The sequence below is a fragment of the Rhizophagus irregularis genome, chromosome 12 (assembly GCF_026210795.1).
Source record: "Rhizophagus irregularis chromosome 12, complete sequence".
Taxonomy (NCBI): domain Eukaryota; kingdom Fungi; phylum Glomeromycota; class Glomeromycetes; order Glomerales; family Glomeraceae; genus Rhizophagus; species Rhizophagus irregularis.
Window position 1 is genome coordinate 4,176,750 of NC_089440.1, and position 24,001 is coordinate 4,200,750.

The 24,001-nt window shown below is 31.1% G+C and overlaps 6 protein-coding genes across 6 annotated transcripts; 4 read left to right on the top strand and 2 right to left on the bottom strand.

Annotated features, from left to right (window-relative positions):
• Window positions 1–342: 342 nt before the first annotated feature.
• On the bottom strand, window positions 343–3,149 carry OCT59_004441 (uncharacterized protein). The gene is made up of 6 exons (XM_025329771.2): window positions 2,799–3,149; window positions 2,529–2,632; window positions 2,336–2,459; window positions 2,065–2,230; window positions 1,800–1,993; window positions 343–1,735 (listed from the first exon to the last, which is right to left on the bottom strand). The coding sequence occupies exons 1-6, from the start codon at window positions 2,994–2,996 to the stop codon at window positions 368–370; spliced, it is 2,154 nt and encodes a 717-aa protein (XP_025180744.1). The 5' UTR covers window positions 2,997–3,149; the 3' UTR covers window positions 343–367.
• An 87-nt stretch (window positions 3,150–3,236) lies between these two features.
• On the bottom strand, window positions 3,237–7,570 carry OCT59_004442 (uncharacterized protein; the record flags this gene model as incomplete). Its single annotated transcript, XM_066148270.1, has 4 exons — window positions 3,237–4,818; window positions 4,898–5,663; window positions 5,735–7,261; window positions 7,394–7,570. 4 exons carry the CDS (start codon window positions 7,568–7,570, stop codon window positions 3,482–3,484), a joined length of 3,807 nt encoding a protein of 1,268 aa, XP_065996889.1. The 3' UTR covers window positions 3,237–3,481.
• A 1,607-nt stretch (window positions 7,571–9,177) lies between these two features.
• Window positions 9,178–12,403, top strand: OCT59_004443 (uncharacterized protein; the record flags this gene model as incomplete). Its single annotated transcript, XM_025316370.2, has 10 exons — window positions 9,178–9,219; window positions 9,300–9,464; window positions 9,538–9,642; window positions 9,727–9,792; window positions 9,856–9,963; window positions 10,035–10,127; window positions 10,207–10,632; window positions 10,709–10,964; window positions 11,038–11,154; window positions 11,227–12,403. The coding sequence occupies 10 exons, from the start codon at window positions 9,178–9,180 to the stop codon at window positions 12,375–12,377; spliced, it is 2,529 nt and encodes an 842-aa protein (XP_025180746.1). The 3' UTR covers window positions 12,378–12,403.
• A 1,437-nt stretch (window positions 12,404–13,840) lies between these two features.
• Window positions 13,841–14,726, top strand: OCT59_004444 (uncharacterized protein; the record flags this gene model as incomplete). Its single annotated transcript, XM_025316371.2, has 3 exons — window positions 13,841–14,499; window positions 14,581–14,613; window positions 14,693–14,726. The coding sequence occupies exons 1-3, from the start codon at window positions 13,853–13,855 to the stop codon at window positions 14,724–14,726; spliced, it is 714 nt and encodes a 237-aa protein (XP_025180747.2). The 5' UTR covers window positions 13,841–13,852.
• Window positions 14,727–15,255: 529 nt separating this feature from the next.
• Window positions 15,256–17,637, top strand: OCT59_004445 (uncharacterized protein; the record flags this gene model as incomplete). The annotated part of the gene is made up of 3 exons (XM_025316372.2): window positions 15,256–16,789; window positions 16,868–17,224; window positions 17,315–17,637. Exons 1-3 carry the CDS (start codon window positions 15,262–15,264, stop codon window positions 17,635–17,637), a joined length of 2,208 nt encoding a protein of 735 aa, XP_025180748.1. The 5' UTR covers window positions 15,256–15,261.
• Window positions 17,638–22,228: 4,591 nt separating this feature from the next.
• On the top strand, window positions 22,229–23,968 carry OCT59_004446 (uncharacterized protein; the record flags this gene model as incomplete). The annotated part of the gene is made up of 8 exons (XM_025309224.2): window positions 22,229–22,269; window positions 22,406–22,539; window positions 22,605–22,694; window positions 22,789–22,867; window positions 22,936–22,977; window positions 23,070–23,175; window positions 23,256–23,830; window positions 23,926–23,968. 8 exons carry the CDS (start codon window positions 22,229–22,231, stop codon window positions 23,966–23,968), a joined length of 1,110 nt encoding a protein of 369 aa, XP_025180750.2.
• Window positions 23,969–24,001: the final 33 nt, after the last annotated feature.

Genomic DNA, 24,001 nt, shown 5'->3' on the forward strand with positions numbered 1-24,001 from the left:
TTTTAATCAACAAACTCTTAATTTTCTCGGATCTTTCTCGGTTGTAAGTATTTAAATTATTAAATATTTTAATTTCATTTAAGATCAAATGTTCTTGAAATGTTTAATTGTTTGTATGTACATATTTCTTAAAAAATGAGAAAGAAAATTAAATTTCTTTTTTTTTAAAAAAAAAAATATTAAAAGATAAATTTCAAATTTACTATAAGTCCATTACTGCTAAATCATTACTGATATAAGAAGTTGAAAACCAAACCAAAATTGTTCAAGGGGTGCCATATTTGTCATTTCCTATTTTTTTGTTTTTTTTTTGTTTTTTTCTGGTTTTTTTTGTTTTTTTTTAATAAGAAATGCATTCCCTCGTTGCTTAATCTATTTCCATTGCGCAGTCTGGACAACAATCTGATAAATCTGTATCGGTAGATTCACCAAATACTTCTTCGTCGAGTCTAAATACAGGGTGGTTTAACGACCATTCTAATTTGATCATTGTTTCTGCATCAGGAACAAAAGCCCGTTTTGTTTTGGGCTCAATTAGTGCGTCGTCAATAACTTCTACGGTTTTTCCCTTTCGATTTTTATTAACCACAGGGGCCCATGGAGTCCTTACCGTATCGTTGTTGACAATTGGAGTATTACTGCCTTTCTTCTCATTATTCTGTTCATCATACGGTTCCTCGTTCTGTTCTTCATTCTGCTTCTCATTCTGCTCCTCATTCTTCTCCTCATTCTTCTCCTCATTCTGCTCCTCATTCTTCTCCTCATTCTTCTCCTCATTCTGCTCCTCATTCTGCTCCCCATTCCGCTCCCCATTCTGCTCCTTGACGACAGCAACCGGTGCGACTTTTTTATTTTCTTTAGGTTCTTTATCATTAGATTTTTGGACAATGGTATATACCAAATTACCATTTCTATGTTGTTCGAACATTGGATTTTCGTGTTTATTATTTTCATTGTCTATTTCCCCTTCATCAAAATATTTATTATCTGTATGAACAACATCTGAGCTTTCACTTGATAAAATATTAGAAATTGCCATTTTTGATAATTCCGAGCGCTGTTCAACGTTTTCTGCTTCTCTAGAGACCTCTTCAGTTAATATCGATGAAAGATTCATCTTTGAATTTGAATTGTCCTCACAGCGGGACTCTGTTGATCTCTCGCTTTGTTCACTCTTGCTTGGGAGTTTATCATCGTAGTCCGACATATCTTCATTAGCAAGGGTATCTGCAACAGTAACATCTCCAAGTGAACCCTTACTCTCTACAGATTCTTTAATATCTACTTTGTCTAGTAGACCCTTAACATCATTATCTTTCTTCACTGCATTTTGCATGCTAGTGGGGTTCATATCATTTTCGATCGCAACAAAATTTTTGTTTTCATTGCTCGTTATGGGATTCATGATTTCTTTAATGAAATTTTTACTTTCTACGGCTTCTTGCACCATGGTTGGACTTTCAGGGTCTTTGATAGTGCCATTAGCATAATCCAAAGAAGTATTCACCACGACTTTTTTATCATCGATAACGATAGCGAGATCAGTGGGATTCTTAATGATCTCAAGGTAACCTGTTGTATTTCTCACTTCTTTATGTACAGATTGTTTAGCTTGAGAACGGGTTCTCACCAGAAGAATCTCTGCATCATTGTGGTCTTTTTCTATTTTTTTTAAGCGGATTTCTCTATCACGTTCTACTTTATGCAAGATATTTTCCCTAAGTCTCTTTCTTTCCTACATTATAAGTATTATTAATATATTCCAAACAATATTTCATCATTTACTAAAAGATACTCACATTTTCCAAGGGTTCGAGATATGGCAATACAGTAGTAACGAGTTTATTATATAAAATTCGTTCTCGATCCGACCTGTTCGGATCAATGCCCTGGTAGTCGAAAATGAACTTTTTTAATTCTTCGACCGTGCTAGAGACAGTCTCCCATTTTGCACGCCCTGAGATCATTGACTCCCGGTAAATTCTGACTCCAACTATAAAAAAAATATAAGCATACCAAGTTAACTAACACACTGTGTTGTTAGTCCACGAAAATAATACTTACTCCCAATATAATAATATCGGGATCCGCTTGTGTCTTCACCTAGGACTTCAACTTCTAAAGGCCTTACATCGTCATCATTTATTATCTCATTATGCTCTTTTCTGATTCTCTTTATTTCGGGTGACTCCGCAAGTTGCCAGCTCACGAGGACTTGCATTATCATGACCTATTAAAAAATAGGTATCGTTATTAATATATCATGAAAAAGACAAATTAACGATAATAACTGAATAGGGAATTCATATTTTCTTCTCCGAATCAGCCAAATTACCTTGTCTCGATTACTCATACCATAGTAATCGTAGTTTACTCGCTCTATTGGATTGTGATCGGTAAAGAAATCATTGCCCCTCTCTCGCCAATCATTTAACAATTTAGCGAGCCTTCTAATCCATCTACATAATAAAAAAAATGCAGTTTTAGATAGAAAATTAACAAAACGTATAGTAAAGTTTTATACATACGAGGTCCTTGTTTTTTTCACCTCAAGGTTATGTATAAATGCTTTGTGTAATGACTCTATGAGAGTATTAGGACCCTCTTTGCAACAAATCGCTTCGTCTAAATCCTATTATATATAAACATAAAAAATACAAAAACGTTACAACATAAATAAAGGAAAATAAATAAACTACATACATTCTTCACCGATTTTAGCAACTTTTTTTATAAGAAACTGCAGAAATTTTTTGACCTCATAATATTTTATGAAAATTAAAGCTGACAATATATACCTCTGGCCAGAATGAGATGTTGTTGATGGCGCTCCTGAACTTGACGCAAAAAGCGATCACAAAAGCTGTTTCCGGCATGTCCTTTGGATCCATATCCATTGCTGGAGAGTAGTAGGAGGTAGCAGAACCCACGGTAGGATTCGTTGGAGAAGCTTGTGAACATGGGGAAATAGAACGTTCTATTTTAGCTGCGCCCATTTTGCCTTAAGAACTTATTACGCGTTCTATATGGCGTCTGCGATATTACAGTAAAGAGTTTAAAATAGGCTTCAGCTTGAATGGTTTTCTGTTATCAGTCAAAATTATATAAAAATGATAGTATCAGAAGAATGAAGAAAACACGAAGAAAATGAAATCTTGAAGAATAAGCATAAACACGATCTTATCAGTTATCATGTTGATTCGTTATGGAACAATTTAATTGGCTAAGCTAAATTTAATACAAGATATTTTTTTATTATACTACAGTTTGTGTTTATGTTACACATACATGCGTGAGCGTGTGAAGATAAAAACTTAACGAATTTAAAAATTAAAAACCGATAAAATGTCGGGATCTAAATTTAGTTTAAATTCTAAAAAAATAATTTTTATAAATAAACATATTAAACGCAAGGTTATCTATATATATAAAAATAATACCACATATACAAATATTATACACTCTACAAAATATAAAAAGATCATAATTCTTCAGCATCACTCTCGCCACTTTCAATACCGCCGTCATCAACTAACATCCTATTATCAGCGCTTCTGATAGGCCGACCACCAAACATTTCTTCATCTTCAAATACATCATAATCAAAATCTTCGCCACTTCCTACACCTTCTCCACCAATTAAACTTAAAATAATAGGTAATAACAATAAACCATGAAATGCACCTGATATTACCATTGACACATACATTCTAAAATAATATACTTCGAATATTTTACTTCTTGTAAACGCTAATACTAGAATTCCCCAAAACTTTGTCAGTGTGATTCCTGATAACACAGAACTTCCCACATCAACTATTGATCTGTACGCTCGCTCTTCTCTATCAACTCCTTCACCTCCTACAATAAATGCTCTTGCTATGTGCACACAAAATTCCACTCCGATACCAACACATATTACCAAATTCACCAAACTAATTGCATTTAATGATACACCCCACAACGCCATTATTCCTAATACATTGGTAATAATCATTATAACATGACATACTACAATAAAACCCGTCCACGCACTTCCAAGTAGTAATGTAGTAACAAACCATATTGAAACAAATGCCAAAAAGAATATTTCTGCCGCTAAACTTATAATATATTCATATTGTTCGAAAAATATATAAAATACTGAATATGGGAACACTTGTATTGAAGGATTTTCTTCATTTATTAATTCGCTTATTCTATGTGCTGAATGATAGGCTGCAATATAATCATTTTGACTTTTTAATGGAGTATGAAATGTACGAAAATGACTTGTTTTAACTGTGATATCTTCTAAATCGCGAACAATCGCATCTCCATAGGCGGCTTTTCCGGCTAAAGGACAACTTTCATCCGGAGATGATTTTAACCATAATCCCAAATATTTTAAAAATTCTTCTCCTTGTGGCATTCCTGACATTGTAATATTCCATTGTGGTTCTCGATCTTTAAAACAAATCTCACAATCATTATCATCATCATATTCATCGCACAATTCTTTTTGATCTGTTCCTTTCTTAAATCTACAACACATTTCCAATGACGGATTTAACCAATGAAAAAAATCATCAATCCATACGGATGTTGGCTCAGCAATATATGAAACATTGGAACGTTTGCGTTCTTGTTCTAATATGTTTGCCAATGATAATTGGTTACACGTGCTAAATCTTCCACATAATGATTTTTGGCCATCTACTTTTGTTACATTAAAATCTTTAGTAACAAAGTAAACTGGAGGTCCAATGCGGAAATATGCATCCAAATCATTAAAATAATCAACTAAATATGAATCGAACGGTAAAGCAATCCTTTGATCTATAAATAAATAAATAAAAATTAAAACATTCTTTTTAAAAAAATTTATTATTTATCAAATTAAAATAAAATTACTTACCTAAACCTAGTTCTACTTGAGGGACAAAACTCAAAGATGTCATAAACACGCCAACAAAGCAAATAACGATAACGATACGAACTTTCTTATTTAATACAAAAGGTGCGTAATATTTTCGCATACATTTTTGTAATAACCCTTCTTTGTCAATGCGTTCAGGGGCCCTTTCAATTCTATAGCAAGGAAAACAATCAATTCTATCTTCTTCCTGTCGTTTAGCGTCCAAAGACAAGAATGCTACGAACGCAGTTACTTGCAAAGAAAAGTCTACCCAAACAGCCAATGAAGCATAAAGAGCAAAATTTCTTACTGCTGGCATAGTAACAATTCCACCTAAACCGAATGCAATTGTTTCACTTAATGCACTCAACAAAATACTTGGTCCCATACGTCCTAATGTTTTAGCAATACGTTCTTCAACTGACACTTCACCAAATGATTTCAGCGTAAGCCTTTCAAATTCATGATTCAATATGAAAATATTATCAACTCCTACTGCGAGGACAAGGAAAGGAATCACTTCAGCTATAATTAAAGTAACTTTAATTCCAAGTAAAGAGAAAATTCCGACTGCTGTTGAAACTGATGCCAATACTATAATAATTCCACTGATTCCAAGCATAAATTTTGAGTCAATAATCGTTCGCGGGAACAATGTAGCGTTTCCTAAAGCCAGGGATGCATAAAAAAACATGACCAAATACGATAAAATGATAGTATAAATATCGGTATTTGTTGATTTATTTAATTCAGCTTCAAGCGAACTCTAAAAGAAGAAAATTTTGTTAATGTTATTTATGTTAATAAAAATGCAAACATGACAATTAATTATCCGACCTCTGTTGAGAAAGTTATTCGAAGTTGTGACACGTCGATTTTATCATTTTCTCCGCCAATTAATTTATCCAAATATTCTCTTAATGATTTTTCCCATTCTCTAGCTGCATCGATTTCATTCTGATTCAATGAATTCCTCAAAACATAAGTAAGGACTAAAGCCTTTGCATTTATATAGTCTTCATTTTCAAACCCACCAAGAATCATATCTGGCTTTAATGGTTGTTGAAAATCCGGTAAACAGTAAGTTGGTGCAAATGTGCATGACTTAAATTCCTCTTCCCAAGTTTCTTTTGAAAATCTATCCAAATCCGATTGCCAATACCCTGTTACAGATTGAACTATGCACGAATCTCCATTAGGACGAAAACATAAATCTTGCAATGTATGATTATCAGGGAAAGATTTCAATTCACGAATTTCGCGTTCAATAATAAATAATTTTTTTATAGTATCATAATTTATAATACTTAAGCCAGAGTTAATGTTACTTATAAAAATTTGTTGGGTTCTATAAAATGGTCCAAAATTTTGATCAAAGAATTCTTTCTGCATTGCAGAATCTGAGTTTGGCGCAACCCAGAGTCTTACAGGGTCTCTTTCCACCTCAAATTGTGAGCAACCCAATGTCGCAAGAAATACTATTAACGCGGCGACACCTATCGTTTGCCAAGGATATTTAGCACACATATATCCTTGTTGATAGAAATAATCTTGTAAAAGTAAATTAAGAGCGTATCGTCTCGATGGATGTTCTTGAGTTAATGAAGTGTCTTCTTCTTCAGTAAGTGCAACAGGTTCAAATCCTTCTCTGTCAAACCTATTTCTATTCCAAAATTTCTCTACGAAAAGTCTAATCACAATAGCCATTAATAAAATAAAGTAAGTTAGGTAAAGTCCAAATGCCCAACAAGTCAAGGAACCAACAAGACACGGAGGTTTCTCTTCCGGAGTTGGTTCTAGCACGGGACAGACCGATTGACAATCCACACAAGAACAACGATATTTTACATCAATATCATTACATCGTTTAGGCGGGTCGTCATATGGCAACATGATATCTGAAGTATCATTTAGAGGAAAATCAATTTGAAAAGGAGATCCAATAGGTCTTTCTTGTCCTAAGAAAGCCAACATATCATGATAATTTTTGGCTCCACCACCAATAAAATCCATTACATAACCATTTGTGGCAGCAAATTTTATGTCTTTACAAGAATCGTAAAATCCCTTTCCAAGTGTTTCGCCCACGAAAAAATCAACACTTGTAACAATTTTTAAATTTGTAATTGGTGAAGTTCCTATGGACGTTATATTTAAGAAAGTTGATTGGTTTGGAGAACATGCTAATGTACAAAAAAAATTTAAAAAATTCTTCCAACATGCTGGACAGGTGCTGATCAATGTCTCAACTTGTTTTGTACTGGAGTTGAGATCGTCTAATTGATTCGCATCACAACATGTTAGTGAATTTTCGTATTGTGACCCACAAATTTGAACAAGTTTTGATCTCAAATCGTAATCGGGCTAATGAAGTTTAATCAACATAAGAAATAATATTAAATTACGGTAAATCATTTGCAATATATTTGTTCTGTAACACAAAAAATAAAATAAAATAAAATAAAATAAGACATAATAAGTAGTTGAATCATTTACCTCAATAGCTGGTTTGTTGTGAGGACAGTTCAATTCCTTGCCAAAAAAACTTTTGGAGCCACAATGGCCATGCATAACACAATAGCCTTCTTGATGAATATAATCCGCGAAACTTGTAGATATGGTAAAAGAACACCATATAACAAACATCAAAGTTATACTATACAGCTTTTTCATATTTTTTTTTTGTGTGTCGTTAAAAAAAAATTATTTTAAATTAATTTATTTGATAGATTTATTTAAATTAAATTAAATTATAAATTATTTTGCCTCGTTACAAGAGAAATAAATAATAAATGAACAAGAAAATTTTAATAGTTATTTTTTAGTTTCTACACTTAGAAATTATGATAAAGAGAATATCTTGATTGATAAAAATGATTTCTTAATGGCGAAAAGGATCAAGAAAAAAAAACCTGCAAGACCCTTTAATTATGAGTCGGCGAAAGAAGAAACCATGATAATCATTTCTAGTATGTGTTTCAGATTCGGGTTTTTGGACTATTTCAATTTTTGGGGTTATTAAGTTACCACGCCGTGTGATAATGTTATGGGGCATACCCGTGCAACCATATTTCTTTAAAATGTCGTAATATTGATGTAACATCAAATTCATCACATATGGAGTACAATTAACGCCAAGTTTATAAAATTCAGCTGATTAAGACGCAGGATGTCATATACTCATAGTGTTTTAAATGGGGCACAGTAAAACGTGTAAATGTACTACTGCGCCTAGATTTTTTTCTTGGATCACGTCACAGGTGCATCACACGGATAATAAGATACCCATCCGTCATTCCGTCTTGTGTATTGAGACTCAGTTGTTCATCCTCCTGGGAATCATCTAAGGCCTTTCCTCTCTCCATAGGTGATTATAATTGCCAAAATGGTATTTCAAACTTTTTTTAATAAACTGTAGGAAAAAAAAAATTTTGCATACAACTAACAATGCAATATATTAATTATGCATTTGGAAGAACAATAACATACAATTTAGTATTCAGAAAAAAAAGAAATTTGAAGAAGTATCGGAGTTTTGTTTTCGGCCCGATAAATAATCCATTGAAATTAAATCCGTATTTACCGTTAGTAATGATAAAACTTTTGGAAAATATCAATATATTGATATGTTACATTGATCAAGACCCTTTGAAAATTAAGCGTATCGTGTAACATTATCGCCGACTGCGTTAAAAATTAAAAAATTAAAAAATTAAAGCAATCATCACAAGTATAATAATCGTTGTGCGGATTTTCTTAATAAGAAATTGTCGATCCAATTTATAATTAACTATATTATTTTGATAAAAATGGCTAATAAATCATTAAATAAAGAAACAAGTAAAATTTGGGTTCTAAAAAAAGATCATTTTTATGTATTATTTTTACAATAACGATTTTTTTTTCGTTGCATAATTCCGAATTCAATAAAACAAACATGACCAATAATTCATTTAATATAGTTGTGTACGCAGTCACAGCATAATTTCTAGAAATTGGATCCTTTAGTTTAGCTTGTATATAAATGTTGTATATAAATGGATGTGCATGAGGTTCCACTAATTCAATTTTTTTTTTTTTTACCTTCGGTTCAATTAATTAAACATCCCTACTTTTTACCCTTACACTTTTTTTACTCTTTCACTCTTTTTACCTTTTCGCTCCTTTTACTTTTACACTCTTCTTACTCCAAACACCATAATAAAATTTATCCCTCTAGTTATTTTATCTGACTTTACCATAGTTTTGTATATCATAAAGTAACTTGTATATTTACTATAATGGAAACAGTTGAGCCAACAAGGCAGTATGAAACGGACCCTGTAAGTTTCAGTGTGTGTTTCTTTTATTTCAGTTTTGATTGTCTACTTATAATGCAAAATCAACCAAAACCTCGATATAGACCTCACACGGCTTACTTTCTCCACTTTCACCTCAATCACCACAAACACCACCAATGAGCCCACCCTCACCTTACCAAGAATCGAATAGAAGAGTTAATAATCCTTTAATTGATCTTATAGAGACTGAAAAGAAATATCTTAAGGATTTAAAATGTTTGTTACAAGTAAGTAAGATGCTTATAAATTTAATATATTGATGTCATTTAAAACATTTCCTAATATATTTTGAATTTTTAGCAAGTTACAGCATGTTGGAGTAATGATGATTTTCCTCCGCCAGAATTAGATCTAATGTTTCGAAATGTTGAAGTAATTTATAAACAGAACAAAAAATTTTACTTAGTGAGTATCATTATCTTAAATATTATTCTCGTTAGCAAAACAATATGATTAACAAAATACTAAATTATATTAAATTTGTTACAGAAACTTGATAAAATAGGATCGAATCCAGCATCAGCAAAAGATCTCGGTGAGACATTATTGATCTGGGTAGGTTTTTTTTATAACATATATTTATTATACTTATCTGACATGTGATCTTTGATATTTTAGATCGATGATATGGATGATCCATATACAAAATATGTCGAAAACTTTAAATTAGGATTTGATTCTATACCCGAAATCGAAGAAAATTTAAATTTACAACAGACTTTAAATGTAGTTATTATAATTTTTTGTATGTTATTTATTAAATTACAGAAATTAACGTATTATTTCTTTATTATTAGGATATATCAGTTGAAAAGAATCAACCTGTTTCCTTGGATTATTTTTTCGATATGCCATTAAAACGGTTATATTATTACAAAAAATTATATTTGGTATGTGTGTTCAGGGTAATATAAATTTTTATATATTAAAAATTTATAAAAAAATTTTTTTTTTTTATTGTACTTAAAGCGATTGTATAGGTCCACAGAGCCTGGACGAGCTGATAATAGTCTATTGTTGGCTGCAAATGAACGAATTGATCGTCTCCTTGAACTAGAAAAAAAAATCAAAAGTTCAAATAAAATAAAAGAGTTTGTTTCATATACGATGAATCCTTCAGCTGCCGAAGACGTTGTCTCGTCAACAGTTATTTCGTCAGTTTCGGAAGATGTATCCTCAGTGATGGTGTCTCCCACTATAGAGGTTCATCAAATAGAAAAACAAGATAATATTGCTCCTTCGATAAAATCGCAAACTATAGATTCTCCAGTTGATCCAAATATTGTTGTATCTACCGATAAAGTTCAATCCGTTAAGAGAGATTGGACTTTAGAAGAGTTAGAAAGTCAACTTGATACATCTAAAACTAAAGATTTATTTACCAAATTACCAAAGGTATAATTATTATATATTATCTACTAATTTAGTAAGTTTTTTAACGAACAATTTAAACTTGATTTTTTTTTTCCAGATTGTAAAAATTTCACTTCTCTCAAAAAATCTTCCTTTCGAACGTAAAATTGTTCTTCATGGCGATTTTATTATTGAAACCACAAAATCCATGAATTCTACTGAAACAACTCATATTAATGCTCACATATTTTTATTGACTGACCTTTTGTTGATTTGTCAAGAAATTACCCAGGAAGAGAAGGATTTGAAATTAATGTATCCACCATTTAATACATACCATCTTGCAATCAATGATGTAAGCGACGACCAAGAAGGTTGGTGAATAAACGAATATACATGCAGATTTTAATAAATTACATAAATTTATAACATTTCTTATTATATTAGATTCATTGGAATTGACAATTTTACAAAAAGAAATGATAATCCTTTACGCAAATGATAAAGACACCAAGGACGATTGGTTAAGAGAAATTAATAAAGCGATTGAATTTTCTTCCAATGGTATCCAAACTTTTCTTTTTAAATATAATTAATTATTTGTTAATATTAATTGAATTTTTTATTGATTTTTAGACCCCCAATCGCGAACTGTACGTAAAGTCGAAAGTAATCCTCGCTTATCAACGATTTCAACACTTTCAATGTCTTCAGATGCATTGAAAAGAAGCCCAAGTGTAGGAAACTTAATAAATAGAGCATCTATGCGTCCTGTGTCCTCTATTAGCCAAGGTTCGAACTTATTTCCTGATTTTTCCAGTACAGATTCACCTATTACACGTTCACGTACACCGGATCCACCTCAAAATGCAGGTGGGCAATATCCGGGTGATTATTTACCATCTGGACAAGGGAGAGGTCAAGAACGTCATAATAGTGATCCAATATCATCTCCGGGTATAAGAAATAAATTGACCGTAGGATTACAAGTTGAACGTGCTAATTCCATGGCTTCACTTGTATCAGTTATGAGCATCGCAAGTTTTAAAGAAACAATTTTTAGATCATCTGCATGTGAAGTATTCGTTTGGATAAATAGTGAGTGGAGGCCCTTAACCAAGAAAGATAAGTGTATTGTTGAAGTTCGTTTGACAGTTCAAAACAAAGGATGTTGGGCTATTCTATTAGAATCATCAAATAGAATGGTTCTTAATGCATGGGTTCATTCTGCAACAACACTTCATCGTGAGGATGAAAATTCTGTTAGTATATCATGCGAGATTGGGCAAAGAAAAGAATATTATAAAATTAATACAACTGATTCAGCAGAATCAGATCAGTTTATTAATTATCTGTTGAAAATTAAGGAATCTGCAAAGGAATTAAATGTTCCTGCTGAAGGATATATTTCTCGATCTTCTTCATTACAAACAATTGAGCCTTTGCGTGAAGTTGAAAAAACTGTTACACAAGTTATGGAAGTTAAATGTCGCGTATTTTTACAGAATGATCATGGAGTTTGGACAAACATCGGATGGGGAAATATGAAATTATCACTTGAGACACCTTCACATCGCAAGAGAATTATAGTTAATTCAGATAAAAAAACAAAGACAATAATTGACGCTATTATTAGTGAAGATGGTGTTGAAAAAGTTGGAAAGAGCGTGGCACTTACATTAAATAATACGGGAAGTAACCTTCGGATTGTTTATTTACTTAAAATGAAAGATGAGGAATCGGCTGCCAAAGTAATTGATATTATGAAAGAAAAACGAAAGAAATAAACCAAAATTTATATCATTGAAACGGAATATAATTATAATCATTGTACATATAAACTTTTTGAACATTCATTATAATTTGTGATTAAATATTCTGAAGACATTGATTTTTCAGTGAAACTTTTTTGTTTTTACAGACACTATGTATTAGGGGAATGGAAGTTATTATAAATATAAATATAAACCATATATTAATTAGGTTATATAATATTAGTTATTATTGAATTAGATTTATTATTAAAATATTGTAAAGGAAAAAATATTTATTAATTAATTTATATACATTGCATTATTACATTATAGAATATTATTATTTTTTAAGATGAAATAAAAAAAAAAAGGCTTCAATATTCTCTGCCATTTTTTACATACACATTATTATATTTGTCCAACAATAGATCCCTATCCAACTAGTGAACTTGTGAAAGAACGGTGCCAAGGCAGCAGAAATATTTTAATATGATAAGCTTGGGTTCTTGATCCAGAGAACCAGAGATCCCAAATCCATTTGATCAGTATTTTTTTTTAGAAGCACCAAGTTGGCACTCCTTCTAAAGATATATCTTGGTCTAAGTTTAGATGATGCTATTCTAAAACTGTAGTTGGCACTTTATTTGAGATTAAGTGGCATTGCCAGTAATCGATAGTTAAGATGGTAGTCATGGTACAAATAGTGAAAAAAAGCTTGTAAAGGAAGTATTGGTACCTTCAAAAGTTCTGTGTTCTGACCCGTATATATCGTTGCTGTCTAATAAGTAGTTCAAAAAATTCTCTTATAAAAAAGCTAATCTTCCCAGTATTTTGGTGGCTGTTTCACTAAAGATACTGACAGATAACATACTATAATTTACATTCTATCTTGAGACATGCACTGATTGAAAAGTACTCCGCACATTTGCTGTCCCTTATAGTTTACAAGAATCCTTTCAGTTGATCTTTGTACTATCAGATTTAAGTGTTAATTCTAATTATGATGGAGATTTCACATACATAAAGGTTTCATTTTACGCCAATTGAGAATATTTGAGATATGCATCCTTGAAACAAAGCCCTCCTCTAAAAAAAAATACATGATAAAAAGTAGAAATATAAACAAATGGCACGAGAGCACATTAGCGTTAATGAGTTGGTTATCCTAAATTAAAAAACTCCTCCCATAAAGATGATCTTGATACACGGTGACACCTTTACTATTTTATCAATATCATCTAAAGGATTCTTACACTTGATATAATTGTACCTTTGTTTAAAAAATTAAAAAGATCACTATAATGACGTTCTTCAGTTAGTAGTCGTACAGCTCTAATCTGTAAATGGAAACTCTCCTGCATTAGTTATATTCATTATGAAAATCATTGCCAAATATAAATAAGTTAAATTTAAATAGGGGATGGAACATGGAAAATATATATACGCTCCCCCCTAAGTACATTTTTCACAACGCGTTTTTAATTTTTTTTTTGTTTCCATTGGCAATTATGGTTTTAATGTCTATTCTGTCATATCGAAAAAATAAGAAAAATGCAGACCCAAAATACCATGAAAGTCTTGCCCATACAGTTAAAGATATAATTTTAGGAGTTAATCATTCAGATCACTCCAAAGATAGAAAAAAAGCCAAAAAAGTGGTCAAAGCTTTACAAAATAAAACGGCTGCACAGGGTATGATAGATGTATTAAAAGCAATGCCGGACCCAGACCTAATTATACCTTCAGTTGAAGTTACAGAAGTAGTAGTAGTAGAAGAAGAAACAACTTCAACAAAACCATCCAAATCATCAGATAAAAATAACAAAGAATCATCCATTAAAAAAATAAAAAAAGAAAAGGTTACAATCAAACCACCTTCAACTTCTTCTATAAAACTTTTTCAGCCACCTTCAGATAATATTTCAGCTTATGTTTATTGGTGGGGTTACGAAATTTATGTGCCGCAAAAATGTATGGGTAGATTGGATCAAGCTCAAAATGTCAGTAACAGTTTTTTGGGATTTATACAAATTATAGCCGGAAATGCTTCTGCTATTTCTCCCTATTTTGGTTTGATTTCTGCTTGGGTTGGTTTACAATTCACTGTAATTAAATCTCAAAATGTTGGCCATGGTGTTGTTTTGGCTGCTACTTGGTAAGCAACTTGATTCTTATTTTTTTTTAAAAAAAAAAATTAATTTTAGATTTAATTTATTTAATTTGCAATTTTTTTTAGGGTTCTTCCCGTAGCTATAGTTCCAAGGCCATGGTAAATGTCTATTTTATTATATAAAATGGAATTGATTATTATTAAGAGCATTTATTAATTAACGTTCTAATTCCTTTAGGGATGCTCCGCTTAAAGAAGTTAAAGAAGTATGAACAATTCCTTGACATTATTATATTCAACAATTTTAAATATTGTTAATTTTATGTAGTTATTTGATTTTATTAATTTTGTTATTTATTAATTGTAATTATAATTCTTTTTTTTTTTGTAATTTATAATATATTAACTTTATTTCTTTATTTCTCAATATTTGATATTTTAACGTGTTTGGCATTAATGCAAGTATGCGCACAAAATTTTTAAAATTTTTTGCAGATTCAATTTATGTAGTGATTTTTTTGTAGCATTTCTTATTATATGTAAAGTAAAGCTTAACATGGTATGATCGACTGTCGCAGTTTGCACTATGCAATCATACAATTTTTCCGCCTTATTATTTACGTCGTACATTCATTCTGACTTAAAAATAAATTTTCTAAATTTAAATAAGCTAGGAAAATCTTATACTATTTTTGAGACCCTGCATTTAGCCATACTCCGTTTCATCATCATAATAAAAAAAATTTTTTCCCCTCAAAAAAACTAAACAAGTATATATATATATTTTTTTTTATTTTTTTTCCAATTATGAATTCAACTGCCTCATTACCAACAAGTTTTACGCAACCAACCCTTGAGAATGAAGGACCCCTTGATACAGAAAAAGGCGTTTTTTTAGAAAGTACCCTTAAAATGACGGGTTTTCGTAAAAAACGTTTTTCAAAAATACCGGCTCCAGTTATAATTCCCCCTCGCTCCCCTATTTTAAATGTCCCTTCACCTATTACTTCCGCTAAAAGTGATTCATTTTTAGAATTACCATCCCCAAAAACTCCTCAAAGTCCAACAAAAAAATTTATTCTTAAACCTATATCTGCAATATCTGCTGCTTTTCAAAGAACCAATATAAAAGGTCGTAAATCCCCAACGGCTACTTCATTTTTAAAATTCCAAAAAACAAATAATAATCTAAAATCACCCAAATCTACCTCTCCGAAAGCTGTTCCTCCACAATCACCAAAGTCCCCTAAATCCCCTAAATTTTTACACCGAAAAGGAAGTAATAGTTCGATTCGTAAACATTCCGAAAATCCTACTGTCAGTCCGGTTACTTCTTCTAATGTAACTCAAACAAACAATTCTAAACCTGGTTTCTTTTTTGGAAAATCTTTTTCGCTATCTTCTATTCAATCTGCGGCACCCAAATCTCCATCAAAACTCGGAAAGTTTAATCTTAAACCACAAAAATCACCTACATTTTGTAAAAAAGCATTACCAATTTTACCTTCTGAACTTGCTGAACGATTAAGAGAATCTTCATCTCGTAGTGCAAAAGTTGAAGATGCATGTTTACATAGGTTTTCTAAACCTATTTTAATAGATGTTCGTAATTTGGCGTTGTATCAAGATAAACATATTCGTGAATCTTTTAATGTCAATTTGCCAACACTATTAATTAAAAGATATCGTCGTGGGAATATGAGCAACTTTTCTTTAGATTCATTTATTACAACACCAGAAGGTCGTAAGAAATATTTAAGTATAGTAAATGAAGATGGTGATCAATATCATCATGATGTTATAATTTTTGATGATTCAATGGATGAAACAGATAAAGATAGTTCAGGCTGGACTTTATTGAGTGTCTTAGAAAGAATTATGTTAAGTTTTCATTCTTCCCCGTCATCTGATAACGTTCAAGAAACCAACGATGTACCTAGAGGAAGAGTATATTGGCTTAAAGGAGGATTTGAGGCATTTCGATTATGGGATCAAGAAAATGAGTTTATTGCTACTGGATTAGAAGTTGATTCTCCTTCCGATAAAGATTCTCTTAATGATATTTTAACGGAATATGAAGGTCAAGAACAACAACAGCAACAACAAGGTTCAGGTTTAGTTCGCAGAGATTCTTTATTTTCAGTAAATACTGAACGAAATTCTCTCAGACACAAAAGAAGCGGAAAACAACCTGAACCTAAACAAGAACAAAATTCACAACCACCACCACTAGAAACAAATGCTAGAACAAAACATATTGAAGTTTCACGAGGACGACGGCCTTCAAATGGGCTACAATATCTATTTCCACCAACTAATGGAAATGGCAAAATTAGTAAGTACAATTTTATTTATTTTTTCAATGATATGTGTGTATATATTATAATGATAACAATTTTTATTTTATAAAAAGGTGAATTTTTGTCGCTTTATCCAACTTCGTCACGTGGATTACATGATACTATAATATCAAATTGTGAAAATGTCCCCGTATCTCCAAGCACTCCAACTTTTGTAGTACATCCTGAGATTGCATTTGTAGTTTCTACCATAATACCCGAATTTCTCTTTATAGGCCCTGAAATTACAACAGAGGAAGAGGTGGAGGCGTTAAAAAATAAAGGTGTAAGAAGAATTCTAAATATGGCTTTCGAATGTGAGGATTTTCTAGGGTTAAAGGAAAAATTTGATCGTTATTTAAAGTTAAACGTTAAAGATTCTGTTGAAGAAGACGTTGAAAAATTTTTAAATATCGCTGTTGATTTTATAGGTATAAATTTATCTATTATTATGTCCTTTTTTTTTCAAATAAATAAATAAATGAATGAATAAATAAATAATAATTTTTATTTTAAAATAGAACGTGCACAAGAGGATAAGGCGCCAGTATATGTTCATTGTAAAGCGGGAAGATCACGGTCAGTGACGGCAGTTTTAGCTTATCTAATCAAATCACATCAATGGACATTAAGGCAAGCTTACGATTATGTAACGGAACATAGAAGTGGCATATGCCCTAATATTGGATTTGTTACAGAGTTAATGAGAATAGAGGAAAGTGTATTTGGTTTCAAAAGAAACAGTGGAGCCGTTACTGAGTTTGATCTTAGAAAGAAAGGAGAAATGTTTGATATGGAATATATTGAGCCATTAAGTGAAACGCCTAGAACTGCATTTTTTTGAGAACAGTCAAAATAGGGATATAACATAATTTATACATCGCATTAATATGTTGATCATATTGCTAAAAAAAGTACACTTTTTTTTGAAATCATATATCATATTTATTTTTATGAAACTATTGAGGATTGAGATAGATAATACAGTATTTAAGAAATTGGGGGAATTTTATTAACAAATTATTATTATTATTTATGCTTGATCAAGAATATCACAAAAAAATTTTATTTTTGTAAATAGTTAATTTTTTCCAAGTAAATGATTTGTTGAATTTTTTTATTTCTAATGGGGCTCATAATTATGTAAACGCATAATCATTGATAAATAACTAAACTATGATTAATAGTGATTTTTAAGTGCTGATCAAAATGAAAAAGGTATATACTGATGCAATCATTATGATTCATATGATTATAGTGCGGTACATAAAAGGGATCAACACTTTTATATGTCGTAATTGTCGTAATTAGTCGTACCCTCCCAAATTCTTTTAAAATACCAACCAAATTAAAAAAAAACCACTATATGAAAGAAATAAAAAAATAAAAGAAAAACTATTAATAAAACAATAATAACGTTTCGCAAACCTAAATATTGTGTTCAGTCAAACAAATAAAATCCTGGTTTTTCAAGTCTTTGTCCTGTATCATTGCATGAAATATATATTATACTCAATTTCTTATGCCCGAAATTTGCCTTTATTAGAAATCATTGAAATCATTTAACAATTAATTAGTCCCGTTTTGTCATTATAGGAGTTTGCTTTTGTGTCTAGTCTCGGAAATAATATTATAACTATAAAATACTATAAATATTCTCAATTTTTTTTTATTAACTCTTTTTTTTATACTATTTTTTTACCCTATTAATTTTTTTTTAAAAAAAAATAAATGGCCTCGATAACAGAATTTGTTAAACGTCCTGGTTTAGGTCGTTTAGGTCGTCCCGTAAGAGTTAGAGCAAACTTTTTTGAAGTAACGGCTCTACCTGATGCTAATATTCACCATTATGATATTGATATTTCACCGGAAGTTCCGCCTGCTATGAACAGAAAAATTTATAAACACTTTGAAGCTTTGCATTCAGAGAAAGATCTTGGTAAAATAAAACCCGTATACGATGGTCGTAAAAATCTCTATACTGCTAAACCATTGCCCTTTGGTGAATCTGCTGCTTTCGACGTAACTCTACCAGAAGACGATGGTACCCCGTCTGGTAAAAGGCCTGCACGTGCTTTTAAAGTTAAAATTAAGCTTGTTAATAAAATAAATATGGAAGAACTTCACAGATTTCTTGAGGGAAAGGGGTCTATATCACCAAACATTTTAACAGGTTAATACTTATTACTATAGTTTTTGTATTTATAATAAATTTTCTTTTTTTATTACTAATAATTTGATTTTAATGTTATTTAGGTATTATGGCTCTTGATATATTAATTCGCCATAAACCATCAATGGAACATGCTACTTTTGGAAGATCATTCTTCACTAAACAAGGCTCACGACCACTTAACGGTGGGGTGGAAGTTTGGCAAGGATATTATCAATCAGCGAGGCCTACACCAAAAAAAATGATGATTAACGTTGATTTAAGCGCTACGGCCTTTTATGAAGGTGGTAGTCTAGTACAAATGGTAGTAAAAATGCTCAACAAACGAAGCGTTGATGATCTTAGGAGAATTCATGATAGGGATCGTACAAAGCTTGAAAAATCTCTGAAGAACTTGAAGGTTTATGTTACTCACCGTGGTGAAAATGCTTCAAAACGTCGATTGAGAATAACTAAATTAACCAATACTCCAGCTTCAAATACTAAATTTGAAGTTAATGGTCAACAAATCGATGTCGCTACGTACTTTTTTAATACATATAATAAACGTTTACAATATCCATTTCTTCCTTGTGTTGTCGTCCGAAAGGAGACCTATTTACCAATGGAAATATGTAACGTGGTCGAGGTAATGTAAAAATATTAATAAAAAAAAAAATTATTTTTTTTTCTTTTTTTTTTAAAAAAAATCATATTCTTTTATTTTTACCAGGGACAACGTTATATGCGCAAATTAAATGAAAGGCAAACAGCCGACATGATAAAATTTACTTGTCAGCCACCAAGTGCCCGTGCCAATAAAATAAGTCAAGGTTTACAAATACTTGATTATCGACAAAATGAGTATATGCAACAATTTGGTTTGAAAGTATCTACTGAAATGGCTGTAGTTCAAGCTAGAGTATTGCCCGCACCAAAATTACAATATCATCCCACCTCCAGAGATGCTAATTTTACTCCAAGAGATGGTTCATGGAATTTAAGAGATAAAAAAGTAGCTACTGGCGCTACACTTGGTTCATGGGCTTGTGCTGTTTTTGGAAATGAAAGAGATTATCCGATGGCTGCTGTACAAAAATTCATTAGGGAATTGGTTACCACATGTCAAGACACTGGAATGAATATTCCAAATAAGAATCCACCTATTCAACATTGTAACCCTCAGGGTCCAATTGAAACTTCTTTGAGACAAGTTTGGGTTAAGGCTGGAAACTTGGCTAAATCAAAACCTCAGCTGATTCTTTGTATTCTCCCCAACACTGGTGTACCGTTATATGCCGAAATTAAGCGTGTTAGTGATACCGTAATTGGCGTCGCTTCTCAATGCATTCAGGGAAAACATATGTTTGCAGCAAAGAAACAATATTGTGCCAACGTTTGTCTAAAAATGAACGTTAAACTTGGCGGGATGAATTCATTTATCGACCCAACGCAAGTACCTTTCATCACACAGCGCCCGACTATCCTTATGGGTGCTGACGTTACTCATCCTGCTCCAGGTGCAGAGAATACGGGTCGTCCATCTATTGCTGCTGTGACTGCTTCAATGGATGCAAAAGCATCTCGCTATGCCGCTTCCATTCGCGTCCAAACGGGTAGACAGGAAGTAATTAGTGATTTAGCCGAGATGGTTAAGGAACTGTTAAAAACCTTTTATCAAACATGTGGAAGAAAGCCTGATCGTATTTTATTTTACCGAGACGGAGTTTCTGAAGGCCAATTTTCTATAGTACTAAAGGATGAAGTCAAGGCAATAAAAGGTATATATTTATTTTTAAATTATTTTTAAAATATTAAAATATTTTACATACGCTTTGCTTACATTATTATAATAATTATTTTAGAGGCATGCAAATCACTTGACGAGAAATATAAACCAACTATAACCTTTGTAATTGTGCAAAAACGTCATCACACTCGCTTTTTCCCAATGGAAAGTAAAGATGCCGACAGAACAGGAAACTGTCAACCTGGTACGGTAGTCGAATCAGTAATAACTCATCCTTTTGAATTCGACTTTTATCTTCAAAGTCATCCTGGTTTACAAGGAACTTCACGTCCGACACATTATCATGTTTTACTTGATGAAAACGGATTCAACTCTGATTCACTTCAAACGTTATCGTACAATTTGTGTTATGTTTTTGCTCGGTGCACTCGTGCAGTTTCTCTGGTACCTCCAGTGTATTATGCACATTTAGTTTGTGCTAGAGCAAGATTTCATGCGAGTGGTGAAAATTGGAGCGATCCAGATACTTCAGAAGGTGCTGGGGGGGTTGCGAGTTATGCTGCGGTAAAAGCTGAACTGTTAAAGGTTATGTACTTTATGTGAAAAAAGAGTGTTGGATATGAAACAAATTATTATATGTTTTGTAAAAAAAATTTCCCCCACCCCACCCCTCAATAATTATAAATTTTATTCGCATTTATTTATATATTTTAAATTTATATATTCTAAAAAGTAGAAATTAATAATATAGTCAATAAAGAAAAAAAGTTGTTTTGCATTTGGTCATTCGTTGGGTTTTAGTAAATAAAAAAATCAAGCATTTATATTTCATTAATTTTATTATGTAATTGCAATCTGCTTTCTTATATTGTTGAAAAAAATGTAAAACCTAGCTAAAATACTAATTTGTTATGCTACTGATTTAAATGTCGTATTCTTGCAAATAAATCTTTGTACAGCTAAAAAGATTGCATTATAAAGTATTTTCATCGTAAAGCTAAAAATCACTATTACTATAAACTGTAAAATAACCAATGAAATATCTTATATTCCTTCTTTTCTAATCCTATAATAAAGAACTACAATAAATAATTATTTAAATTGAATATCTTTCTCATTTTACTACTCTTTTTTCTTGAATATATTTGAAGTATTATATTAAGATTTCGTGATACAATTTCACTAGCAATTATATACAATTATATAGTCCTCTGGACCAATAATTCTACTTCTTAGATAAACTTTCCAAAAGATGTATTCCAAATTCGCGAGGAAATGGTTTACGAAGTGATAATTAAAATTTTTGACATTTTGTGATATATCAAGTTTTTTTTATCAGACAATTATATTAATTCTTTCTAGTAAAATAATCGCTTGATTTGTTTTTACTTTCCTCGTTTTTTATTATATAATTAATTTTATATGACAAAGGCGACATTAAAATCTTTTTTTCTGTTTTTCGAAGATATCGAATTAAAATTGTTAGATATTTCTGTTAGATATAATAATCTATTGATATTTAAAAATCTCGCAATGCAGATTGATATCAGAAGACCTGTCAAGAGAAGTTGTGGGTATTGTACCGAAAATGTTACACCGTTACACGGTACACTTTCGAAAATATTATTGGTTGATCTACAAATTAACCAATAATATTTTCGAAAGTACTTAGAATAAAACAAATACATATTTTTTAATTATATTTCCTAGCTATAAACTTTTTAACATGTCTACACGATTTCAAAGAACTGCTGATAAAAGCCTTAACCAGAAACATGCAAAAATCCTTAAAACTTGTTTAGACCGACTCGAAAATAAATATTGCGCAGATTGTAAAAAAAAAGGTTTGCTTTGATATCTTTTCAACGATAAAAAATTTTGTACTTTTTTATCAACATCTTTGAAATAGATCCGCGTTGGGCTTCTTGGAATTTGGGTATTTTTGTTTGTATAACTTGTTCGGGTACCCATCGATCCATGGGAACTCATATTAGTCGAGGTAATACTAAAAAAAGTGGATTATATACCTTCATTAGAAAGACAAATGAAAATTTTCTTATTATTAATATCAAAATATTGTTATATATTTTTAGTCAAGTCTGTAGATTTGGATACTTGGACACCCGAACAAGTTGAGAATATGGTTTTATGGGGAAATACCAAAGCTAACCTGTAAGTCATATATAACAAACTTCACATATACTTTTTTGTTTATAATATTTATAGTTCTTTTTATTAAGTTATTGGGAAGCTAATTTAGAAAATAAGAGACCTCCAGAAAGGTAGAGTATTGTTACTCTTATTATTTTTGTCATTATTATTCATTTGTTTTCTCATAATCGAATAATTATTTAAACTAGTAATTTATATATAGTAACATGGATAGTTGGATTCGAAGAAAGTACGAGATGAAAAATTGGGTGAAATCAAGAGAAATTCCAGATCCTAGAACTTTAGGTGAACAAAATTCAGGAGATTCGGTAGGATTATTAATATAAAATTAATTTATTGGTTGCCAATTATTGAGAAACTTACTTTTTCCTTTACTCTGTAAAAAAAGAAACAAGAGAAACCAAATAATAATAGTAACGATGAAGTTGATCTTTTATCGTCATCATCAATTTCAATAAAGAAATCGCCTACTATATCACAACTTCAAGGAGCTGATTTATTTTCTATATCAACAACAAATTCGAGTTCGGTTCCTTCAAGTCCAACTCAAAAAAAAGAAACACTCCCCATGCCTAGATCAACTACTCCTAATTCTCTTTTAGCAACTTCAAATAGTAGTGGACCTTCTAGTCATGATAACCTTAAATCTTCTATTCTTTCTTTGTATAACAATCCTAATCATACTGCTCAAGGATTTAATAATTATAATAATAACTATTTATATCAGCAGCAAAATTTACCAAATAGTTTATCGGGATATTCTAATAATAATTTTGGTACTCGAACAACCTCGAATATGAATGATTTAACAAGTATTTTTAATCAATCACAAACATCATCACCTCAAGTACAACAAAATCTAATGCCACAAGGAAGTCAATATTTTGGAGCATTTTCTCCTTCTCAAGCATCTTTATCAGGAAGTTCTTCTCTTGGAAAACAAACTCCCACAAAAGCTGATGAGTAAGTAATCTATCTATATTTACACATCATTTTTATTTTAATTAAAAATATATATATATATTTTTCACTAATAATTATTTTATTAATAAAATAAGTGCTTTTAGTGACTTGCTTAGTGATTTTACCAATCTTAAATAAGAAATGTAACATATAAAATAGATTATATTATAG

Excerpts from the sequence above, each read along its gene's own strand:
- OCT59_004441 (XM_025329771.2), bottom strand. The coding sequence starts at position 2,996 with ATGGGCGCAGCTAAAATAGAACGTTCTATTTCCCCATGTTCACAAGCT. Across the intron at positions 2,460-2,528 it reads GTGAAAAAAACAAGGACCTC|ATGGATTAGAAGGCTCGCTA; the intron begins GTATGTATAAAA and ends TTTATTATGTAG. Across the intron at positions 2,231-2,335 it reads GTATGAGTAATCGAGACAAG|GTCATGATAATGCAAGTCCT; the intron begins GTAATTTGGCTG and ends ATTTTTTAATAG.